Raw genomic sequence first — 20835 nt, 5'->3', positions numbered from 1 at the left:
ATAAAGTTCAAGAACAAATTATTCCATTCTTTGACTGTTTCTCCAAGCATTTGGGGGGCATCTTAGCTCATTAACTCTTCTTAATCCCCTTGTGATATAAGGCAGGAAGACCCCATTTGTGTAGAGGATGACTTTGAAGTGAAGAGAAGCAGCTCAACCAGGAACAAAGAGCAGTTGGTTACAGAGCTAGGATTTCCAAGTTTGAAGGAGTTTTCATATGCCAGGCTCGTTAATTAACAGAGCTATACTGCCCTCAGTTCATGACCACTTCATCTTCCTTTTCTTTCTCCTTTAAATACATGCTAAATATGTTGTTGGATTCTGTTTGCTAGAATTTTGTTAAGGATTTTTGCATTTATGTTCATCAGTGATATTGGCCTGTAGTGTTCTTTTTTTGTGACATCTTTGTCTGGTTTTGGAATTAGGGTGATGGTGGCCTCATAGAATGAGTTTGGAAGTTTACCTTCTTCTGCAATTTTTGAGAAGAGTTTGAGTAAGATAGGTGTTAGCTCTTCTCTAGATTCAATGCAATCCCTATCAAGCTTTCAACGGTATTTTTCACAGAACTAGAACAAATAATTTCACAATTTGTATGGAAATACAAAAAACCTCGAATAGCCAAAGTAATCTTGAGAAAGAAGATTGGAACTGGAGGAATCAACCTGTCTGACTTCAGGCTATACTGCAAAGCCACAGTCATCAAGATAGTATGGTACTGGCATAAAGACAGAAATATGGATCAATGGAACAGAATAGAAAGCCCAGAGATAAATCCACGAACCTATGGTCACCTTATGTTTGACAAAGGAGGCAAGAATTTACAATGGAAAAAAGACAACCTCTTTAACAAGTGGTGCTGGGAAAACTGGTCAACCACTTGTAAAAGAATGAAACTAGAATACTTTCTAACACCATACACAAAAATAAACTCAAAATGGATTAAAGATCTAAATGTAAGACCAGAAACTATAAAACTCCTAGAGGAGAACATAGGCAAAACACTCTCTGACATAAATCGCAGCAGGATCGTCTATGACCCATCTCCCAGAATATTGGGAATAAAAGCACAAATAAACAAATGGGACCTAATGAAACTTAAAAGCTTTTGCACAACAAAGGAAACTATAAGCAAGGTGAAAAGACAGCCCTCAGATTGGGAGAAAATGATAGCAAACGAAGCAACAGACAAAGGATTAATCTCAGAAGTATACAAGCAACTCCTACAGCTCAATTCCAGAAAAATAAATGAACCAATCAAAAAATGGGCCAAAGAACTAAACAGACATTTCTCCAAAGAAGGCATACAGATGGCTAACAAACAGATGAAAAGATGCTCAACATCACTCATTATCAGAGAAATGCAAATCAAAACCACATTGAGGTACCATTACATGCCAGTCAGGATGGCTGCTATCCAAAAGTCTACAAGCAATAAATGCTGGAGAGGGTGTGGAGAAAAGGGAACCCTCTTACACTGCTGGTGTGAATGGAAACTAGTACAGCCACTATGGAGAACAGTGCGGAGATTTCTTAAAAAACTGGAAATAGAATTGCCATATGACCCAGAAATCCCACTTCTGGGCATACACACTGATGAAACCAGATCTGAAAGAGACACCCCAATGTTCATCGCAGCACTGTTTATAATAGCCAGGACAAGGAAGCAACCTAGATGCCCATCAGCAGACGAATGGATGAGGAAGCTGTGGTACATGTACACCATGGAATATTACTCAGCCGTTAAAAAGAAATTCATTTGAATCAGTTCTAATGAGATGGATGAAACTGGAGCCCATTATACAGAGTGAAGTAAGCCAGAATGATAAAGACCGATACAGTATACTAACACATATATATGGAATTTAGAAAGATGGTAACAATAACCCTATGGAAAACAGAAAAAGAGACAGAGATGTACAGAACAGACTTTTGGACTCTGTGGGAGAAGGCGAGGATGGGATGTTTCGAGAGAACAGCATCGAAACATGTATATTATCTAGGGTGAAACAGATCACCAGGCCAGGCTGGATGCATGAGACAATTGCTTGGGCCTGGTGCACTGGGAAGACCCAGAGGAATTGGGTGGACAGGGAGGTGGGAGGGGGGATCGGGATGCGGAATACATGTAAATCCATGGCTGATTCCTGTCAATGTATGACAAAAACCACTACAATATTGTAAAGTAATTAGCCTCCAACTAATAGAAATAAATGAAAAAATAAATACATGCTAAATAAAAGTTTGTAGAACTTAGAAACCTGAAATATATGGGACAAATGAAGTTTTGAGATTATCTCTGACCTTATCTGAAATGATCTAAGAATTTGGTAGTTGTTTTTCATATTAGTGTTTAAATTGTATTTATCACATTTTTAATACATAGTATTCGCCACCTGATTTCTGAATATAAAGAAGAGAGACCTAAAACTCCTCCTGAAAGTGGCAACCCAGGTACGTCATCTGATAAATAATTACTCTTGGTGAATCTACCATAGATAAAGTAGGAGTGAGGAAGTTTCAATAATGAAAGAAGTATGAAAAAGTTAGTGTAAGTTACATGTGTATTTTATTTTTTAAACTAATTTCTTAACAGTCTAGTATTCAGAATTGTTTAAGGAGTGAATTGTAGGTAATTTAAAATCAGAGACAGTATTGTCTGAAAAGAAATCCATGTATTTAATATGGTCCTACATTAGATCTTTGTGCAAATAAGAAAATAATTTTTAGTATGATGTATATTTCATCTATAATCATATTATAGCAAACTGGAATTCTTATGAAAGTGAACATGAACTTTTACAAATGGTTTACATTTAGTGAATGAATAGTTATTAGTTACTGTGTAGTGATGGGTATCACTAAAACAGTTACCATCATTAAAACTGGGAACCTCAATAATGCCTTCCTGGTAGGATAAGAAATGATAAACAATAAGAACTGCAAAGCTGAGCAGTGTGCAGCATACCAGTGAGAGATCATTTCTGAAAGATACTTACCAATAGTACAGAAGGCAGAAAAGCAATGCCTGGTTGAGAACCAGTTATTTTGCCTATTGTTGTACTAAGCAGGTCTCTATTACTAGCTTCATTCCTTACAGATCCAAAAAGAGTGAGATAGGTTGACTTTATTAGGACCGGATGTTTACTTTTGTGTTGGATAATTGTCATGACAGTATAGTTTTGTAAGAACAAGATGTTCTCTTGCCATCAGTTAAAAGATTCTCATAATACATATTCAAATAGATGAACTTGGGACTCTGGAGTTTCTAATAACAGCACTCAAAATGCATCACATTAACAAAAACAGCGTTAGGTCCCTCACTGTGGCATTAAGCACATTGTACAGGCTGTCTGAGGACACCTTTAACTAGTAAACCTCTATCTCATCAAAGGGTGGCTCAGTAGTAAAGAATCCGCCTGCCAGAGCAGGCATTATGGGTTCGACCCCTGGGTCGGGAATATCCCCTGGAAAAGGAAACGGCAACCCACTCCAGTATTCTTGCCTGGGAAATCCCGTGGACACAAGAGCTTGGTGAGCTGTAGTCCATGGGGGTCACAAGGGTCGGGCATGACTTGGTGTCTGAACATAGAAACATCCATCAAAGAACTGTAGGTTGGTTTATTATGTCAGAGGAGGTACAGAGATGACATCGAGTCTTGGTTTTCAATATGCTCAGAATAGAATAGAGTTGTCGCTGGTTACTTTCTGTATTTTTCTAAACAAAATTTTCAAAGAAAACATGCTTATTTATTTGTTCATTGAACAGATAACTGTCAAGTATCTTTTATGTATGAAGCATTGTTCTGATGTCACAGAGTGCAAACGCTTAAAAATCACTGCCCCTGCCCTCCAGGCTCGAGCTTGCAGTGCTCCTCTCCCCGTGGAGTCACTGCATGTGGGTCATCCCTCCAGCATCAGATCATGACGACACACGTGACATGTTGTCCAGCAGCCCCAGAGTCCATCACCCCTCCCTCCTTCCCTCCCTCCCCTTGTTCATCAGCTTCGGATCTGATGATGTATGCCTTCCAGCCTGAAAAAGCATGATTTCTGTCAACATTTGCCTTATAATGGCGAGGATTGATATAATGATATCCCTCACTAGTACACAGCACTGTTGGGATCATCCTGCTCTATGTGGTCCAGATACTCTTGAGCAAAGGAAGGACACAGTCTCAAGAGATTATACTTTTAAAATATATTGTGTATATATATATATATATTTAAAACTTTAAAGAAAAGTTCAACTTATGTGTACCCTACTGCATGCTCACCACTACAAGTCTAGTCCCCATCCTCATCACCCATTTGACCCCTGTTTACCCATTTGCCCTCCCCCACCTCCCTTTCAAGAGATTATCCTTTCTAAATCTGGAATCACTACATCTTTCATCCTTCTCTTGCATCTGGAAATAGGGCCAGGAAGACTTTGCTTCCTATGTTTCACCAGCTCTGAAGTTCAGTGCCTGTGGACCCAGCTTCCGTGTGACAGGGCGTTTTCATCCTGAACTGAGGAGCCTGGGCCGTTGGGTCACGTCCCAGCGAGACGCCTGTGTTCTCCATTCACTGCTCCAGGCGTGGGCGTCCAGACACTGTGCTGTTTAAGTGGGCTATGGGCAGTTCATAGCACTGATTCTATTAGTGGTGTAATATCGCTTTCTGTCAGTCTTCTAGAGTTTGGTTAGGATTACGGTCATTGTAAACATCAGTTCTTTGTTCTTTTTTTTGTTTTGCATTGATGACTATAACGGAGAGGAGTGGTTCTTAGGCATTAATGTCCTGTGAGTATAGTCCAATCACTATTCCCTCTAGTGTGGTCTCCAGGTATGGTCCGGAAGGAATACTTTTCAAACAGAGCATCAGTCTTGAGGTTTTAATAGTCTGTACTTTTCTTTTTTTGATTTAAAATATGTTACTTTTTTCCTTAATAGAGAATGAGAGACCTGAAGAAGACTCTTTAAGCAGGTAGGATTTTATGGATGTTTTAAAATTGTGTGCTTAATAAGGGAACCTGGGGAAGAGAAACTAATGTGTGTTGAGCGTTCTCCTCTGGGTTGGACACTGCACTGTGTGCTTAGCATCTGTGACCTCACAGAGTCATCACAGCAGCTCTGTCGAGCAGCTCTGTCCTACTTTTACTTAATTAGCAGCTGTGTTTCCGGACGTTGATGAATTGACCTGTGATTCCAGGGTTAAAATGAGTTGACCTGTGATTTAACAGCTGGCCTGCCTGTTTCCCATGTCCACTCTCGTGTCCCTCAGCAGAGGTTGAGAAGTACCCATGTAGCATATAAATTAAAGATAGAATGTGGTTCTTTGACTTGTGTCCATTTTAAGGTTTAGACCTTGCGGGGAACTCCGGTACTCCCTTTAGAGGAAAGGGGAGACGTGGGGCCTTCTCCATAAGTGATTCCCCTCTTGAGGGACCAAGACTGCCGTTTCTGATGGACACAGATTAGTCTGTGAACCAGGGACGGACAATGGAGAAGAAGCAGCTTATCCTTCTGCTTTAAGTCATCGGATTTATTCCAGTTTGGGCAAACAAAGTTATGTCAGTCCATCAGTTGGACTTTAAGTTCACCTATTAGGACTTGGTGAAAATAAATTATTTTCAGGCTCTGCCAGTGTATTGGCTGTCACTGTATGTTATGGAAACTAAGAATGATCCTTAACTAGATATCTCATAGATAGGGAAAGATAGAAGCAGAAATAGGTGTAACTAAAAACTGTTTTGGAGACTCCCCTGGGAGTGCAGTGGTTAAGGTAAAGGTACTAAGACTTCTCCTTCCAATGCAGGTGATGTGGTTTCAATCCCTGTTTGGAGGAGCTAAGATCCCACATGCCTTGGGTTCAAAAAGCCAAAATATAAGACAGAAGCAACATGGCAACAAATTCAATAAAGACGTTAAAAATGGTCCACTTCAAAATATGTTTTTTTAAAAAAAAAAAAAACCTGTTTTCACTCATTTTTTCTCTAAAGGTTTTGCCGTGAACCTCGTGCTGATTTACGGGTTACATCAGATGATGATGTCTTAGACTTGGACACCAAGGTAAGAGTTCTGTTGTGAAATTAGTCTCCGAGCTCTGAGTTTAGCTTCCTGTAGCATTTCCTGTTAAAATCAGCCGTGATGTCCCTCTCAGTGTTGTAAGTTCGCAGTGTAAAATTGGTCAGACCAAACTATTTTATAAACATGTGACTAGTTGATTTTTTTTTTTTTTACGTCGGTAATGACGGAAGGTGGGGTGAAGAAAAAAATGGGCTGGAAAATGCATAGTGACAGAAAAATTATATTAGGAAAAGCTTTCCCACAGTGAAGGAGATATGAAATTTGGTCAAGGATAAAGAGCCTTACTGTGAATTTTAAAACATAAGGATAGGACTTATGTAATACTCATAATGATATCTTTAGTGGACATAATTCCTTATTGTAATGATCCTGGAATCTTCCTGGAGCCTTTCAGTTCCAAAACTATATAGCCTATATCATCTAGTTTTTTTTTTTCCCCTCCTGGACACTTTATTTTGGTTTGTTAGACTTGTTAGGAGGGTGGTTTGTTTTTCTGTTCTCTCTGTTTTGTTTTGGATGTGCCTTAAGACTAAAATAATTGTTGATATGATGGAAATTTAGAAATTAAAATTCTGTTTCTCAAAATCCATATTATAAAGGGATTCCACTGTGTTTTCTAAAGCATTCCATTCAGAGGATATCCCCAACTCTTCATCTCATTGAAGAATACGTGTTTTGCTTAAAATAATAACCAGCTGTAGAAGCAGAGACTTTTAATAACAGTAAAATAAAACTTACAACCTCAGATATTTTTTCTATTGTAGTTTTTAAAAAATCTCCTCAGAGCCTTGTGTCACATTCTGAAACTTCAGAATTCAGAGATTTTGTATTATTCTTACTTAAATGTTCATCTTATAGACCCTATATCAGTATAAATGAGTAAAGTTCAGGAAACAATTGTGCATCTCCTGGAGTGTATAGCATAGGTTGTGAATGTAAGAGCCTTTTTAATAGTTTTTTAATGTGAATAAGTGAAGAGACAAATGGATTTGTATATAATGTTACAGGTAATATAATAAAGATAATATATCTGTGAAATCTGAATTCTGAAAATATGACTTATTTTTATATTCCTTTTTGAATATTTAGGATGTAGAAGTTCAGTTGAGTTATGTTGAGGAATGAGGTCCTGCATAGCATGGAAAGAAATAAGAAATATGTGATAAGAAAAAGATTACACTATATTTTTCAGTGTCCTCTAATTGTGAGCTGAGAATTTTAGATGAAAAGTTGTTGACCTTCTCTTTAAGCACCATCTTGTGTTCCATTAAATATTTCTTTTCAAGCCATACATTCTCCTCAGAATTCTGATAACCAGTTCTGTCACTTAGCAGCTGTGGGATCTTGGCAAAACCTGTCTTAACCAGGTTAAAAGTAGGCAGTTTTTCGAAGTAGGGTATTTTCTTCCAAAGGGATTAGGAAATCTTCATGCAACTCATTATTGACATTGATTTTTGCAGAGTATCTCTGAGAGCCTGCCACAGAAGTATGTGGATTGTTTATCTGGAGCTGCTGGTCGAAGAGGAAAAAAGACATTAAATGGACAAGTAGAAGGTAAGAACTGTATTTTATAGGAAAGTCATTTGACAGAATGTTGAATTGAAATGGCCTGCTGATATATTCTAATCACCAAAGAACATCACCTGTCAGAGACATAGTGAGCAAAAAGACAAGGAGGGAAACTGTGTATCTTATCAGGCGTCAGCCACAGATTACATTGAGAATCCAGTTTAAGGAGCTCAATTATTAGTTCCTCGACTTCCTTCACAGTCCAATGTTTAAGACTCTGTCCAGTGAAGACTCTCCAGGGCAGGGGGTGCAGGTTCGATCCCTGGTAAGGGAACTAAGATTCCATGTGACACATGACCAAAAAAAAAATTATTAGTTCTGTTACAAGATACTGTACAACCTAAGGAAGGTGGAGAAACAAGAGGAAAGAGGGAATGAAGGATGAGAGAGGTAGAGAGTTCAGGGAGGAAATGAAGGAAAAGAAGCACAAGTCTGTGGCGGGGCAAGGTGGCAATAAGTAATCAAGGTCTTTAGGTAAAGAAAGAGTATTTGACATGGACGATGAATCTGCAGTGAGCTTCCAGCACGAAAACTGTCAGAGAGGAACAGCAGAGTTTCCCCCTCATACTGTTTTACTTTTTGTTAGGAAGGCTTTCAGAACTGAGGTTCCTAGGCATGCACAGCTGTGTGCTATCCTTTGTGGAGGAGGACGCGCATACGTGCTCCGCTGTAAATGCTTGCACATTGGTGTCATATGAAATGTTGCTGCTTTATAGGATAGTGTCACATGGGCCAACATAAGAGAACTAGAAAGAAGGAGCGAGGAGGCGGTGTGATAGGGAGATCAAGGAACCTACAGCCTGATACAGAGTCCACTGCAAGTTTCCAACTTGTAATGCAGTTTCAGTCTGGGGGGAAGTGTTAGAGTGAGGAAGTTGAGGCTAAGATTTCAGGAGAAGATATTAAGTTGACGTCTCTGATAGCTCAGTTGGTAAAGAATCTGCCTGCAATGCAGGAGACTGCGGTTTGATTTCTAGGTCGGGAAGGTCCTCTGGAGAAGGGATAGGCTACCCACTCAGTATTCTCTGGCTTCCCTTGTGGCTCAGCTGGTAAAGAATCCGCCTGCAATGCAGGAGACATGGGTTCGATCCCTGGGTTGGGAAGATCCCCTGGAGAAGGGAAAGGCTACCCACTCCAGTATTCTAGCCTAGAGAATAGTTCATGGGGTTGCAAAGAGTTGGACATGACTGAGTGACTTTCACTTTCACTCTCAATGTAGAAGCAGACTTCCATATAGACCAGAGTTTCTTAAATTTTAGTCTCCTCTGGACCTTGTGTGAAGTGCACATGCTGAGCAGGAGGTCTGAGAATCTGTGTTTCTGACAAACTCTCCAAGTAGCAAGGGTGTAGCCTTGCATTTAGAGATATCTGGAAGAACATTGGATAGTGCAGGACATAACAGGATCAAGGAAAAGCATTAATCTGAGTCTATAGCCAGAGGGACGCAAAGAGTCAAAGTAGCAATTCCAGGTGTAAGATACTATTGCTAAGCAAAGAGGGAAAAAGTGGTGGGGATGATCCATAGAAAGAATGTCAAGGGGGAAGAATTAAGACCACAGATCCAGAGATTACTACCCTTTGGATAGGAGAGAATCTAGTGAAAGGACAAAGGGAGGAAAGGAAGGCCTTAGGGAGGTGAGTTTGGAGTTGATGAGGAAACCTGAGAGAATTCTTTCTAAATGGCTCCAGTGTATTTGCACTGAAAAGAGATAAGATAATTGTTGCTCCAGAGAATACTGGAGGTGGGAGGGGGTGCTAGAAGTGGGGGAAACCCCAGCTATTCCAAGTAACTCTCAGGCTTGTATTGGTATTTGTTGTTGTATTGGTATTTGTTATTAAAATGAGATTAATTTGTGTCGATTAGATTACTGTGTTATTAAAATTAGATTGATTTGAATATGGAGGCACTGACTTTTTTTTTTAAGATAGCTTATTTTTTGAAAGTTGTTTCACAGAAATCCTTTGAAACATTAGCATGATGTACCAAACCAAAGTAAGTTGTGAAACAAAACAGGTTAATAGGGTTCATTCCCTAAATGCTAGAAATATTTTCAATAAATACTACACTGATTTTGAAACATTCAAGATTTTCAATATCTAATAAGTCTGTGGCAATTAAATTTATTATTTCCTTTTTGATAATTGTATCTCAATATGGAGAATTTATTATACATTATTTCCTAGATGTGTTTTATTTACCTTCTTGCATGATTGGATCGAGAAACTTTAAGATGGCTAAACTAGAGGAGCCAAGACATGTAGACATACCAGCAGCCTACATAGATATGGAAAAATAATGAATATTTTTATGAGCCATTTCTCTACAAGTGTATATGCAAGCTAATCAGTTCATTACTCTTTCTCCGATGAGAAATGAATGATACATTCTGGTGAACTGGCATCCCAGTGTGTACTTCTTAAATGACTGGACAGATCGAAGAACATGATGAATACTTGTAGTATGATGGTGTAAATGATAACTGCTGTGTCGCATTCAAGATATACTGGTGTATTTTACCATCAGCTTTCATGTTTATCTTCTTGGGGTCATGATTTGCTCCTCTGATTAAGATCTATTTTCTTCTCATCAGTCATCATGTTCACATTGGTCTGTGTGCACTTTAATATTTTATAAAGTCATTGAAAACATAGTGTTACTTTTGAAATCTTAACTGTTTTGTTTAACGTGTATTTCTGTTTTTTCTTCACTATCCATTGTGGATTCATATGTCTGTTTTGCTGGTGTACTAACATACCCCTGAAATCAAGACACTAAAACCGAATATATTCACTGCCAAGGCTGAGTGAGAGGATTCTGCTGAGTCCTAACTCTGCATGGATGTGCAGCTGGCTTTCATATTTATATATAATTAACTCTGTGTCCCTTTTGCCTTTTAGATTCTCCTGAGAAATACATTAATGTGAAGGTAAAATCGTTTATGTTTTTATCTTGAATTATAAACTGTGGATTGTATCACATGTACATTATTTATTAATCAACTTGTTTCCAAACCCATTCAGCCTGCAGCCTCAGTGGAAGATTCTGTTCCTAAGAAAAAAGTCCGAATGAAGGATTTCCAAACATCCAGTTCGGGTAAATTTTGCAGTACACACTTAACTCTGGAAAGAGGAACACTGAAATATTTGAAATGCTCAGTCTTCATACTGCTAACTTTTTTTTGCAAATTTAATTGAAGAACTTGACAAACATAATCCAAATGTTATTGTTGGTATCGGTGTTTTGATACAAAAAAGATAGGTACAAGCACAAGAACAAGAAATTTTTTAAATGTAAGCTTGAACTCAGTATGTTTCTGTATATGTTTCGATACCCTGACGGTCTCAGTTTGGAACCTCTATACTTCTCAGGAATTCTCAGAGATTAATTATTAGACTCTAAGATTTTTCCAGTGTCCAAAAATGCTTACTTGATCCTCTGACCTTTGCCTCGAGTAAAGTTTTACTTGCTAATATGTCAGTTATATTTCAGCTTATAATTATTTCATTTTAGTGTTGTTACACAGATGAATGTAGGCCTATCAGATGTTTTGGTTAGCAGACTGTGTGTGTTTGTGTGTGTATGTGAGTTTATGGTGTCTTTGATATTGGAATGAGGGGATGTAATCATACTTTAATGACTATTTGATGGCATAATATTTTAAAACAGTGATTCTGAAAGGTTTTGGCTTTAGCATGCTTTTATACTTCTAATTGAGAATTCCAAGGAACTTTTGTTTTTGTCTATCTATGTTCACTATATTGGAGTTCAGTTCAGTTGCTCGTCATGTCCAACTCTGTGCGACCCACTGGACTGCAATACACCAGGCTTCCCTGTCCATCACCAACACCTGGAGCTTACACAAACTCGTGTCTGTCGAGTCGGTGATGCCATCCAACCATCTCATCCTCTGTCTTCCCCTCCTCCTCCCGCCTTTAGTCTTTCCCAGCATCAGGATCTTTTCCAATGAGTCGGTTCTTCACATCAGATGGCCAAAGTATTGAAGTTTTAGCTTCAGCATCAGTCTTTCCAATGAATATTCAGGACTGCTTTCCTTTAGAATTGACTGGTTGGATCTCCTTGCAGTCCAAGGGACTCTCAAGAATCTTCTCCAACACCACAGTTCAAAAGCATCAATTCTTTGGCGCTCAGCTTTCTTTATAGTCTAACTCTCACATCCATACATGAGTACTGGAAAAACCAGAGCTTTGACTAGATGGACCGATATTGGCAAAGTAATGTCTCTGCTTTTTACTCTGCAGTCTAGGTTGGTCATAACTTTTCTTCCAAGGAGCAAGCATCTTAATTTCATGGCTGCAGTCACCATCTGCAGTGATTTTGGAGCCCAAGAAAATACAGTCTGTCACTGTTTTCATTGTTTCCGCATCTTTTTTGCCATGAAGTAATGGGACCGGATGCCATGATCTTAGTTTTCTGAATGTTGAGTTTTAAGCCAACTTTTTTACTCTCCTCTTTCACTTTCATCAAGAAGCTCTTTAGTTCTTCTTCGCTTTCTGCCATAAGGGTGCTGTCATCTGCATATCTGAGGCTGTTGATATTTCTCCCGGCAGTCTTGATTCCAGTTTGTGCTTCTTCCAGCCCAGCATTTTCACATGATGTACTCTGTATACCAGTTAAATAAGCAGCGTGACAATATACAGCCTTGACGTACTCCTTTCCCTATTTGGAATCCGTCTGTTGTTCCATGTTGTCCCGTTCTAACTGTTACTTCTTGTACTGCATACATATTTCTCAGGAGGCAGGTCAGGCAGTCTGCTGTTCCCATCTGTTTAAGAATTTTCAAGTTTGTTGTGATCCACACAGTCAAAAGCTTTGGCATAGTCAATAAAGCAGAAGAAGATGTGTTTCTGGAACTCCCCTGCTTTTTTGATGATCCAACGGATGTTGGCAATTTGATCTCTGCTTCCTCTGCCTTTTCTAAATCCAGCTGGAAGATCTGCAAGTTCATGTACTTGTTGACACCTGGCCTGCAGAATTTTGAGCATTACTTTGCTAGCATGTGAGATGAGTGCAATTGTATGGTAGTTTGAACATTCTTTGGCATTGCCTTTCTTTGGGATTGGAATGAAAACTGACCTTTTCCAGTCCTGTGGACACTGCTGAGTTTTCCAAATTTTCACAGCAGCATCTTTTAGGATTTAAAATAGCTCAACAGGAATTCCATCACCTCTACTAGCTTTGTTCGTAGTGATGCTTCCTAAGGCCCACTTGACTTTGCATTCTATTATATCTGGCTCTAGGTGAGTGACACACCATCGTGCTTATCTGGGGTCATGAAGATCTTTTTTGTATAGTTCTTCTGATATTCTTGCCACCTCTTAATATCATCTGCTTCTGTTAGGTCCATACCATTTCTATCCTTTATTGTGCTCATCTTTGCATGGAATGGTTCCTTGGTATATCTAATTTTCTTGACGAGCTTTCTAGTCTTTGTTGTTTTCCTCTATTTCTTTGCATTGATCACTGAGGAAGACTTTTTTCTCTCCTGCTATTCTTTGGAATTCTGCATTCAAATGGGTATATCTTTCCTTTTCTCCTTTGCTTTTAGCTTCTCTTCTGTTCTCAGCTATTTGTAAGGAGTCCTCAGGCAACCATTTTGCCTTTTTGCATTTCTTCTTCTTGGTGATGGTCTTGATTACTGCCTCCTGTAATGTCACGAACCTCCATCTAGAGTTCTTCAGGCACTCTATCAGATCTAATCCCTTGAATCTATTTGTCACTTCTATTGTATAATCCTAAGGGTTTTGATTTAGGTCATACCTGAATGGTCTAGTGGTTTTCCCTGCTTTCTTCAATTTAAGTCTGAATTTGGCAATAAGGAATTCATGATCTGGACCACAGTCAGCTCCCTTCTTTTTGCTGACTGTATAGAGCTTCTCCATCTTTGGCTGCAGGAATAGAATCAATCTAATTTAGTTATTGACCACCTGGTGATGTCCATGTGTAGAGTCTTCTTTTGTGCTGTTGGAAGAGGGTCTTTGCTATGACTAGGGGTTTCTCTTGGCAAAGCTCTGTTAGTCTTTGCCCTGCTTCATTTAGTACTCCAAGGTCAAATTTGCCTGTTAATCCAGGTATCTCTTGATTTCCTACTTTTGCATTCCTGTCCCCTACAATGAAAAGGACACCTTTTTTGGGTGTTCATTCTAGGAGGTTTTACAGGTCTTCATAGAACTGTTCGACTTCAGCTTCTTCAGCGGTAGTGGTCGGGGGATAGCCTTGGATTACTGTGATATTGAATGGTTTGCCTTGGAAACAGAGATCATTCTGTTGTTTTTAAGATTGCATGCAAATACTGCATTTCAGACTCATCTGTTGACTGTGATGGCTACTCCATTTCTTCTAAGGGATTCTTGTCCACTGTAGTAGATATAATGGTCATCTGAGTTAAATTCACCCATTCTAGTCATTTTAGTTCACTGATTCCTAAAATGTTGATGTTCTCTCTTGCCATCTCCTGTTTGACCATTTCCCATTTCCCTTGATTCATGGACCTAACTTTCAAGGTTCCTATGGAATATTGCTCTTTATGGCATCAGGCTTTACTTTCATCATCAGTCACATCCACAACTTGGTTTTGCTTTGGCTCCGTCTCTTCATTCTTTCTGGAGTTATTTCTCCACTGATCTCTAATAGCATATTGGGCACCTACCGACCTGGGGGTTCATCTCTCAGTGTCCTGTCTTTGTGTCATTTCATACTGTTCATGGGGCTCTCAAGGCAAGAATACTGAAGTGGTTTGCCATTCTCTTCTCCAGCGGAGCACATTTTGTCAGAACGCTCCACCATGACCCATCCGTCTTGGGTGACCATACATGGGTTGGCTCATAGTTTCACTGAGTTAGGCAAGGCTGTGGTCCATGTGATCAGTTTTGTTAGTTTTCTGTGATTGTGGTTTTCATTCTATGTGCCCCCAGATAGGTATGGATAAGAGGCTTATGGATGCTTCCAGATGGGAGAACTGACTGAGGGGGAAACTGGGTCTTGTTCTGATGGGTGGCGCCATGCTCAATAAATCTTGAATCCAATTTTCTGCTCGTGGGCGGGGCTGTGTTCCCTCCCTGTTGTTTGACCTGAGGCCAACCTATGGTGGAGGTAATGAAGATGATGTTTGCACTGCTGCACTCAGTGTCCCCGTGAATACTGCAGCAGGACACTGCCGACCCACGCCTCCAGCAGAGACTCCTGGAAAATAAAACGAAAAAACATAAAATACAACACACATCATCATAATGGCTAATTCCATTAGTCAGAGTTTTGATATCACATATGCTGTGTCTGAAGAACCCCACTGTGCACTCAGAACAGAATGAGAATGAAAGTGACGTTTAGTGTTCTTGTGAAAATAGTTCTGACCTCCTCGACCCCCTGACCCAATGGGTCTCTGGACGTAGGGATTCTGGGGGCACACTTGAGAATCACCATTGAAACCATTGATGTGGTTAAATGTGAAATGATAAAGGGGCCCTTGTGTTGACACAGGATTTAAAGTTTTAGTTTTAAATTTCTTGCTTGTTTCTTTGACTTCTCTTAAGAAATTTAGACCTGATAACTCCTTTTTTTTTAAAGCAAATATTCTTGTATTGTACTCATTCTTGGCTCATGGCGCTCTGTGCTCTTTGGATCCAGTGTGGTCCTGGACTTATCCTATTTTCACGTGGAAACAATTAGTGACCCACAAAGCTATCATTTCCTATATAACTTTATGATGTTTATCCATGCCTTAAAAATTCAGTTCTGAGGATACCGATAATTTGAGAAAGACCATCTCATTGTAATAAAGTAGTTGGTGGTGGTGTTCAGTTGCTAATCATGTCCAACTCTTTGTGACCCCATTGACTGCAGCATGCTAGGCCTCCCTGTGCCTCACCATCTCCTGGAGTTTGCCCGAGTTCATGTCCATTGAATCAGCAATGCTATCCAACCATCTCATCCTCTGCTTCCCCCTTCTCCTCCTGCTATCAATCTTTCCCAGCATCAGGGTCTTTTCCGGTGAATTGGCTCTTCACATCAGGTGCCCAAGGTATTGGAGCTTCAGTTTCAGCATCAGTCCATCCAGTGAGCGTTCAGGGTTGATTTCCCTTCGGAATGACTGGTTTGATCTCTTTCCTGTCCAAGGAACTCTCAAGAGTCTTCTCCAGCACCACAATTTGAAAGGATCAATTCTTTCATGCTCAGCCTTCTTGATGGTCCAACTCTCACATCTGTACATGATACTGAAAAAACCATGGCTTTGACTGTATGGACTTTTGTCGACAAACTGATGTCTTTGCTTTTTAATGTTGTCTTGGATTGTAGCATTAATCAAAGTAGTACCATTCATTAAAAGTGCTTTTAAAACCATGGTCTCTAGAGCGCACTGTATTGTAAGGCATAATTAAATGTAAAATAATTTGGATGTATATTTTGTTAATAAAATATTTGTATGTTGCAAACAAATAATTATCAGTAAAGTTCTTATGGAATACAGACTATGTAATAGAAATGGAGTAAATCAATGTAAGTAATACTAGAAAATTAAAAAATAGAAGAAATGAGATACACTAGTTAAAGTCTCTTCATGACAGTGACGTATAAGAACAATACGGTGTGAAGGAGTAGTGAGTCTGAGGGGAGAGGAGGAGATGGAACTGATTCTCTGAAGAAAGACTTTGTACAAGTTAGTCAGAGTTGTATTCTTACTCATATTCTAATCAATGGAGACTTTGTTTTCACATTTTTCAGATTGGTCTTCTACTGCTTTGAGCCTCAGTGATGAGACTTCTCAAAGAGCTGGGCATTTGAAAGTTGATGATCAGTGTCCACTGATGTCACAATCAATGACCAAAAATCAGTCAACATCCACCGAATTTGGACAGATGCCCTTAACAGATACAGTAAAGACGAATATTGCGGCAGTGTTTCTGGTAGGGAATTCCATGCTCCATGACCTGTGCCAGTCTCAAGAGGCAGAAAACAGAGAAGGCGAACAAGGTAGTGCAGAAGCCCAGAGCACTCAGCTGTCGGCCACCTGGGCACGGCCTTAGCATCATTCTGACGGTTCCAAATTAGATTTTGTGGCAAAACCTACCTTGTGCTGACTCCTTTTATGCAATCTATAGCCAATAAATACCTCTTAGCAAGATGTTTGCATTCTCCCTCTGACCATAGTAATACAATAAATAACAGAGAGCGTTAGGAGAAAGTAAATTCATTTTGGCTAGTATTTAGTATACACCTGAGAGTGGGTAGCAGGACTATATTTATGAGACTGACGTGCTGCCTACTGCGCTAAGGAGGCAGATTGCAGGACTATATTTAGAACTCTGGGACTAGTTGGGAGACCTAGGTAGACATCTAGATTGCCCTCTCAAAATGTGACTTCGTAGCAATATTTTTATGTAGCTCTAAATTCCTAAGTATTAGTTATCATTATATTCAGTACAACTGCAAAAGCAGCTTTGAAACCAAATACTAAAATAGTTCTTGTGTTTTCTATGACTTCATATATTTTAGAATTGGCTTGCCCAGTAGTAATGGGAATCATGGGAAATTTGCTAAATAGTACCTCCTTCTCAGCTGTGTGCACATAGTATATCAACTTGTTTTATTATTTTTAGTGAATTAAGAGTTCACAAGGGATGTTGGTTTGAAGGAGTGCTGTATCATTTCAAAGCAGTATACAGAAAGTCAATTCTGATTCTACTAGGATGCCCAGTCTATTGAGTAATCCCGTCTAATAACGTGTTGTCCATAAATACTAATTAATTTAGCGCCTTTAATCAGTCATATGGTCAGGACAATAGTAAGAAATCATACACTGTTTCTTTTTACACACTAATTAATTTAGCGCCTTTAATCAGTCATATGGTCAGGACAATAGTAAGAAATCATACACTGTTTCTTTTTACACTCCTGTAGTTTTTTCGTTTCTACCCTCACCTTTGCATTTACAAAAGATTCTCAGTTATCTCCTAGAATAGTGACTGCAAGCTCTCAACTGGAAGTGTTTGTCTTTTTTTTTTTAATCTATGTAACTGAGTCATTTGCTCTTGTTTCTCCATGAGCTTGGTAAGTCCAGGAAACACAGATTCAAGTAAAACGGCTACATGAGTCCCTTCAACAGTGGACAGTGTGAAGTAGGAAAACTACAAAATAAATAGAAGCAAGTTCATTGAGTTCTTGTTGATTGTTTCTCTTCTCAGTTGATACCTTTTATAAAATACCAAGCTGAATCTACTCCTTTAGGGTCCCAGGATTTGTACATGTATTGATTTCATATAGATTTATTCTGTACTTGACCTAGAAAGTTTTATATCCTAAATATTTCTGGAAACACTCCCTCTTCTAGGCCTGCATCCACTTTTTTCCCCCACTATTAATGCCTTTAGATTCATCTTCCTTATTTTATTCGTATGCTCTTCAATTTCATCCCTCCCTTAGCATTTAGTCAGCAATGTCAAAAACACACCTGAGCATAAAGCACTCTGAATCACATTAATGTCTAGACCTCTTAAAGCGACATTGATGCTTTCATACTATGACTTCTGCCTGACTCTCCATCTCTAGCTCTTTCTGTCCTTTGTCCTGGAATTCTGAACTGCTGTTTATGCCCTCCTCACCTGTTCCTGTTGTTGTTCAGTCGCTCGGTCATGCCTGACTCTCTGTGACCCCATGGATTGCAGCACACCAGGCTTCCCTGTTCTTCACCATCTCCCGGAGCTTGCTCAAACTCATGTTTATGGAGCTGGTGATGCCATCCAACCATCTCTACCTCTGTCATCCCCTTCTCCTCCTGACTTCAATCTTTCCCAGCATCAGAGTCTTTTCCAGTGAGTCAGTTCTTCAAATCAGGTGGCCAAAGTATTGGAGCTTCGTGTCAGCGTCAGTCCTTCCAATGAAGATTCAGCACTGATCTCCTTTATGACTGACTGGTTTGATCTCCTTGCAGTCCAAGGGACTCTCAAGAGTCTTCTCCAACACCACAGTTGAAAAACATCAGTTCTTTGGCATTCAGTCCTCTTTATGGTCCAACTCTGACATCCATACATGACTCCTGGAAAAACCACAGCTTTGACTAGACAGACCTTTGTCAGCAAAGTAACGTCTCTGTTTTTTAATATGCTGTCAACGTTTGTCACATCTTTTCTTCCAAGGAGTAAGTGTCTTTGAATTTCATGGCTGCAGTCACCATCTGCATTGATCTATGAGCCCAAAGTGTGCCACTGTTCCCATTGTTTCTCCATCTCTTTGCCACGACGTGATGGGGCCGGACGCTACGATCGTTGTCAGTCCCCGTCCCTGCACTTGGACAGACATCTGCCCTGTGGTGCGCCTGCTCCTCTCCCGTCGTGCGGCAGGCTTCAGTGCTCTCCCCTCCTGCCCTCTGTGCCCTGGACGTCTGCACTCAGGCAGTGTCTCTAGAAAAGCCATCCCTGACACCTCTTATCTACATTTTTCTTTAAACTCCAGTGTCTAGTCCTGAGCAGAAACCTGAGAAATAATTATTAAATAAAAGAAATAAAGACTATTTATACCAAGGTGATTTCTTAAATTTATTTTTTTAATTGAAGGATAATTGCAGAATTTTGTTGTTTTCTGTCAAACATCAGCATGAATCAGCCATAGGTATACATATCTCCCCTCCCTTTTGAAGCTCCCTCCCATCTCCCTCCCCATCCCATCCCTCTAGGTTGATACAGACCCCTGTTTGAGTTTCCTGAGCCATACAATAAATTCCTGTTGGCTGTCTATACCAAGGTGATTTTTAAGAGCTTCTCCTCTGCAGTTTAGGAGCCAAGAGGATGGGCATGTGAGGAAATAATTTACAGTTCAGATGTGTGTCTATCACTAGGAAAATCTAGAAAGATACACTAGAAAAATGTTTAAAGTACTAAGGTAGCTACAAGGAAAGAGATACCTCTTTATCTGGGGAAAGATAGATGTAATCAAAGGCAACTTCACAAAGCAGGTTGAGTCTTAAAAGATGAAAAGTAATTTGTCAGAAGAGTACAGGGAAGCATTTCAGATTAAGGAACTGATAAAAGCATAAAAAGGAAGAGGAATTTTGTAAACCATGAGTAATGTTGTAGTTGAAGCTTGGCATGTTGTTAAGAAGGTACTGTTATGAAGTAAAGAAGAGAATGTATGGCACCTTTTTATGTCTGTTCTATATTTTGAAATTTTGTTTGGTTTCTGACTGTTTTGTCCACTGATGGTTGGATGAATCTGTGAATGGATCTTTGAGCTGCTTGTGTGCCTGTAACCTGGTGACATCTGGTATTTCCCAAATTGTTTGTTGAAATTTTTCGATCATTGGAAGTATTAAAGAAGTAAATATTCAGCTGAAGATTAAGGTTGACTTAAGCTGTCATTTGATACAATGTTTTAGATCTACGTTTTAAATGAAGATTATGTCTCTTACCTAAACATTGTAAGTAATCTTAACTAAACATGCAGGTTTGTCAGCAGAACTAGACTTGGAAATGATATCAGAGGAAGAACAAGAAAAACTTGATAGAATTGGAAATAACCATTCACAGGTATGTAAAACTGTAAATTTCAACTTCTGGTTTAATACTGTCTGAGAAAATGTGTATCAAACAAGGCAAATTAGAATATAAAGATAAGTTAAAACCCATCAGAAATGAGTTAAAGCAGCAGTTTGGTGAAATTTGTGAGCAGTAGAAAACTACTGTTTGTCCTGAGGGAGATCCACCCCGTGATAACCCTGACAAAGGAGTGAACAGAGAGGAAAGAGCTCCTAGAGATGCGTTGGGAGTTTCTAGCTGTCTAGTGTTCTAGGCATTTCCTGAACAAGAAGAACCCAGTCTTGAAAATGTTTTTCCATTGTCTGTAAACTCTGGGTCCCTGGGATATGCTTGTCAGTCATCTTCAAAGCTTTGTTTCACTGAAAATAAACTAGACATTGAAAATGATCAATTAGACATCGAGTGCGTGTTTATCAAAATTGAGGAGAGCTTTTATAATGGTATAGAAAATAAAAAAGTAGGAGACCCGGTAGTTACTTCTGAAGTGAAAGAAGACCAAGCGTTTGATATGCAAATGTCACCAAATATGAGGCAAAATCCTACTAATTGTAAATGAGACATCGGACCGACACATTAGTCTAGTCTGTGGCTTGTCCACTCCGGGACGGTGACACACATTATTCAAATCAAAAGTTGTTTGCTGCTGTTACAA

General features: G+C 39.4%; 1 protein-coding gene across 1 annotated transcript in view; it reads left to right on the top strand.

Annotated features, from left to right (window-relative positions):
* The window catches only part of LOC110136021 (ankyrin repeat domain-containing protein 26-like), a 57149-nt gene that overhangs the window by 11126 nt on the left and 25188 nt on the right, over positions 1–20835 (top strand). The window contains 8 exon segments of the mRNA XM_070471864.1: positions 2384–2451; positions 4932–4965; positions 5981–6050; positions 7529–7622; positions 10536–10564; positions 10659–10731; positions 16378–16626; positions 20092–20174. Of these exon segments, the coding sequence (XP_070327965.1) occupies positions 2384–2451; positions 4932–4965; positions 5981–6050; positions 7529–7622; positions 10536–10564; positions 10659–10731; positions 16378–16626; positions 20092–20174 (700 nt within the window).

Source organism: Odocoileus virginianus, chromosome 9 (assembly GCF_023699985.2).
Source record: "Odocoileus virginianus isolate 20LAN1187 ecotype Illinois chromosome 9, Ovbor_1.2, whole genome shotgun sequence".
NCBI classification, from domain to species: Eukaryota; Metazoa; Chordata; class Mammalia; order Artiodactyla; family Cervidae; genus Odocoileus; species Odocoileus virginianus.
This window is presented reverse-complemented; position numbering and strand designations above follow the sequence as displayed.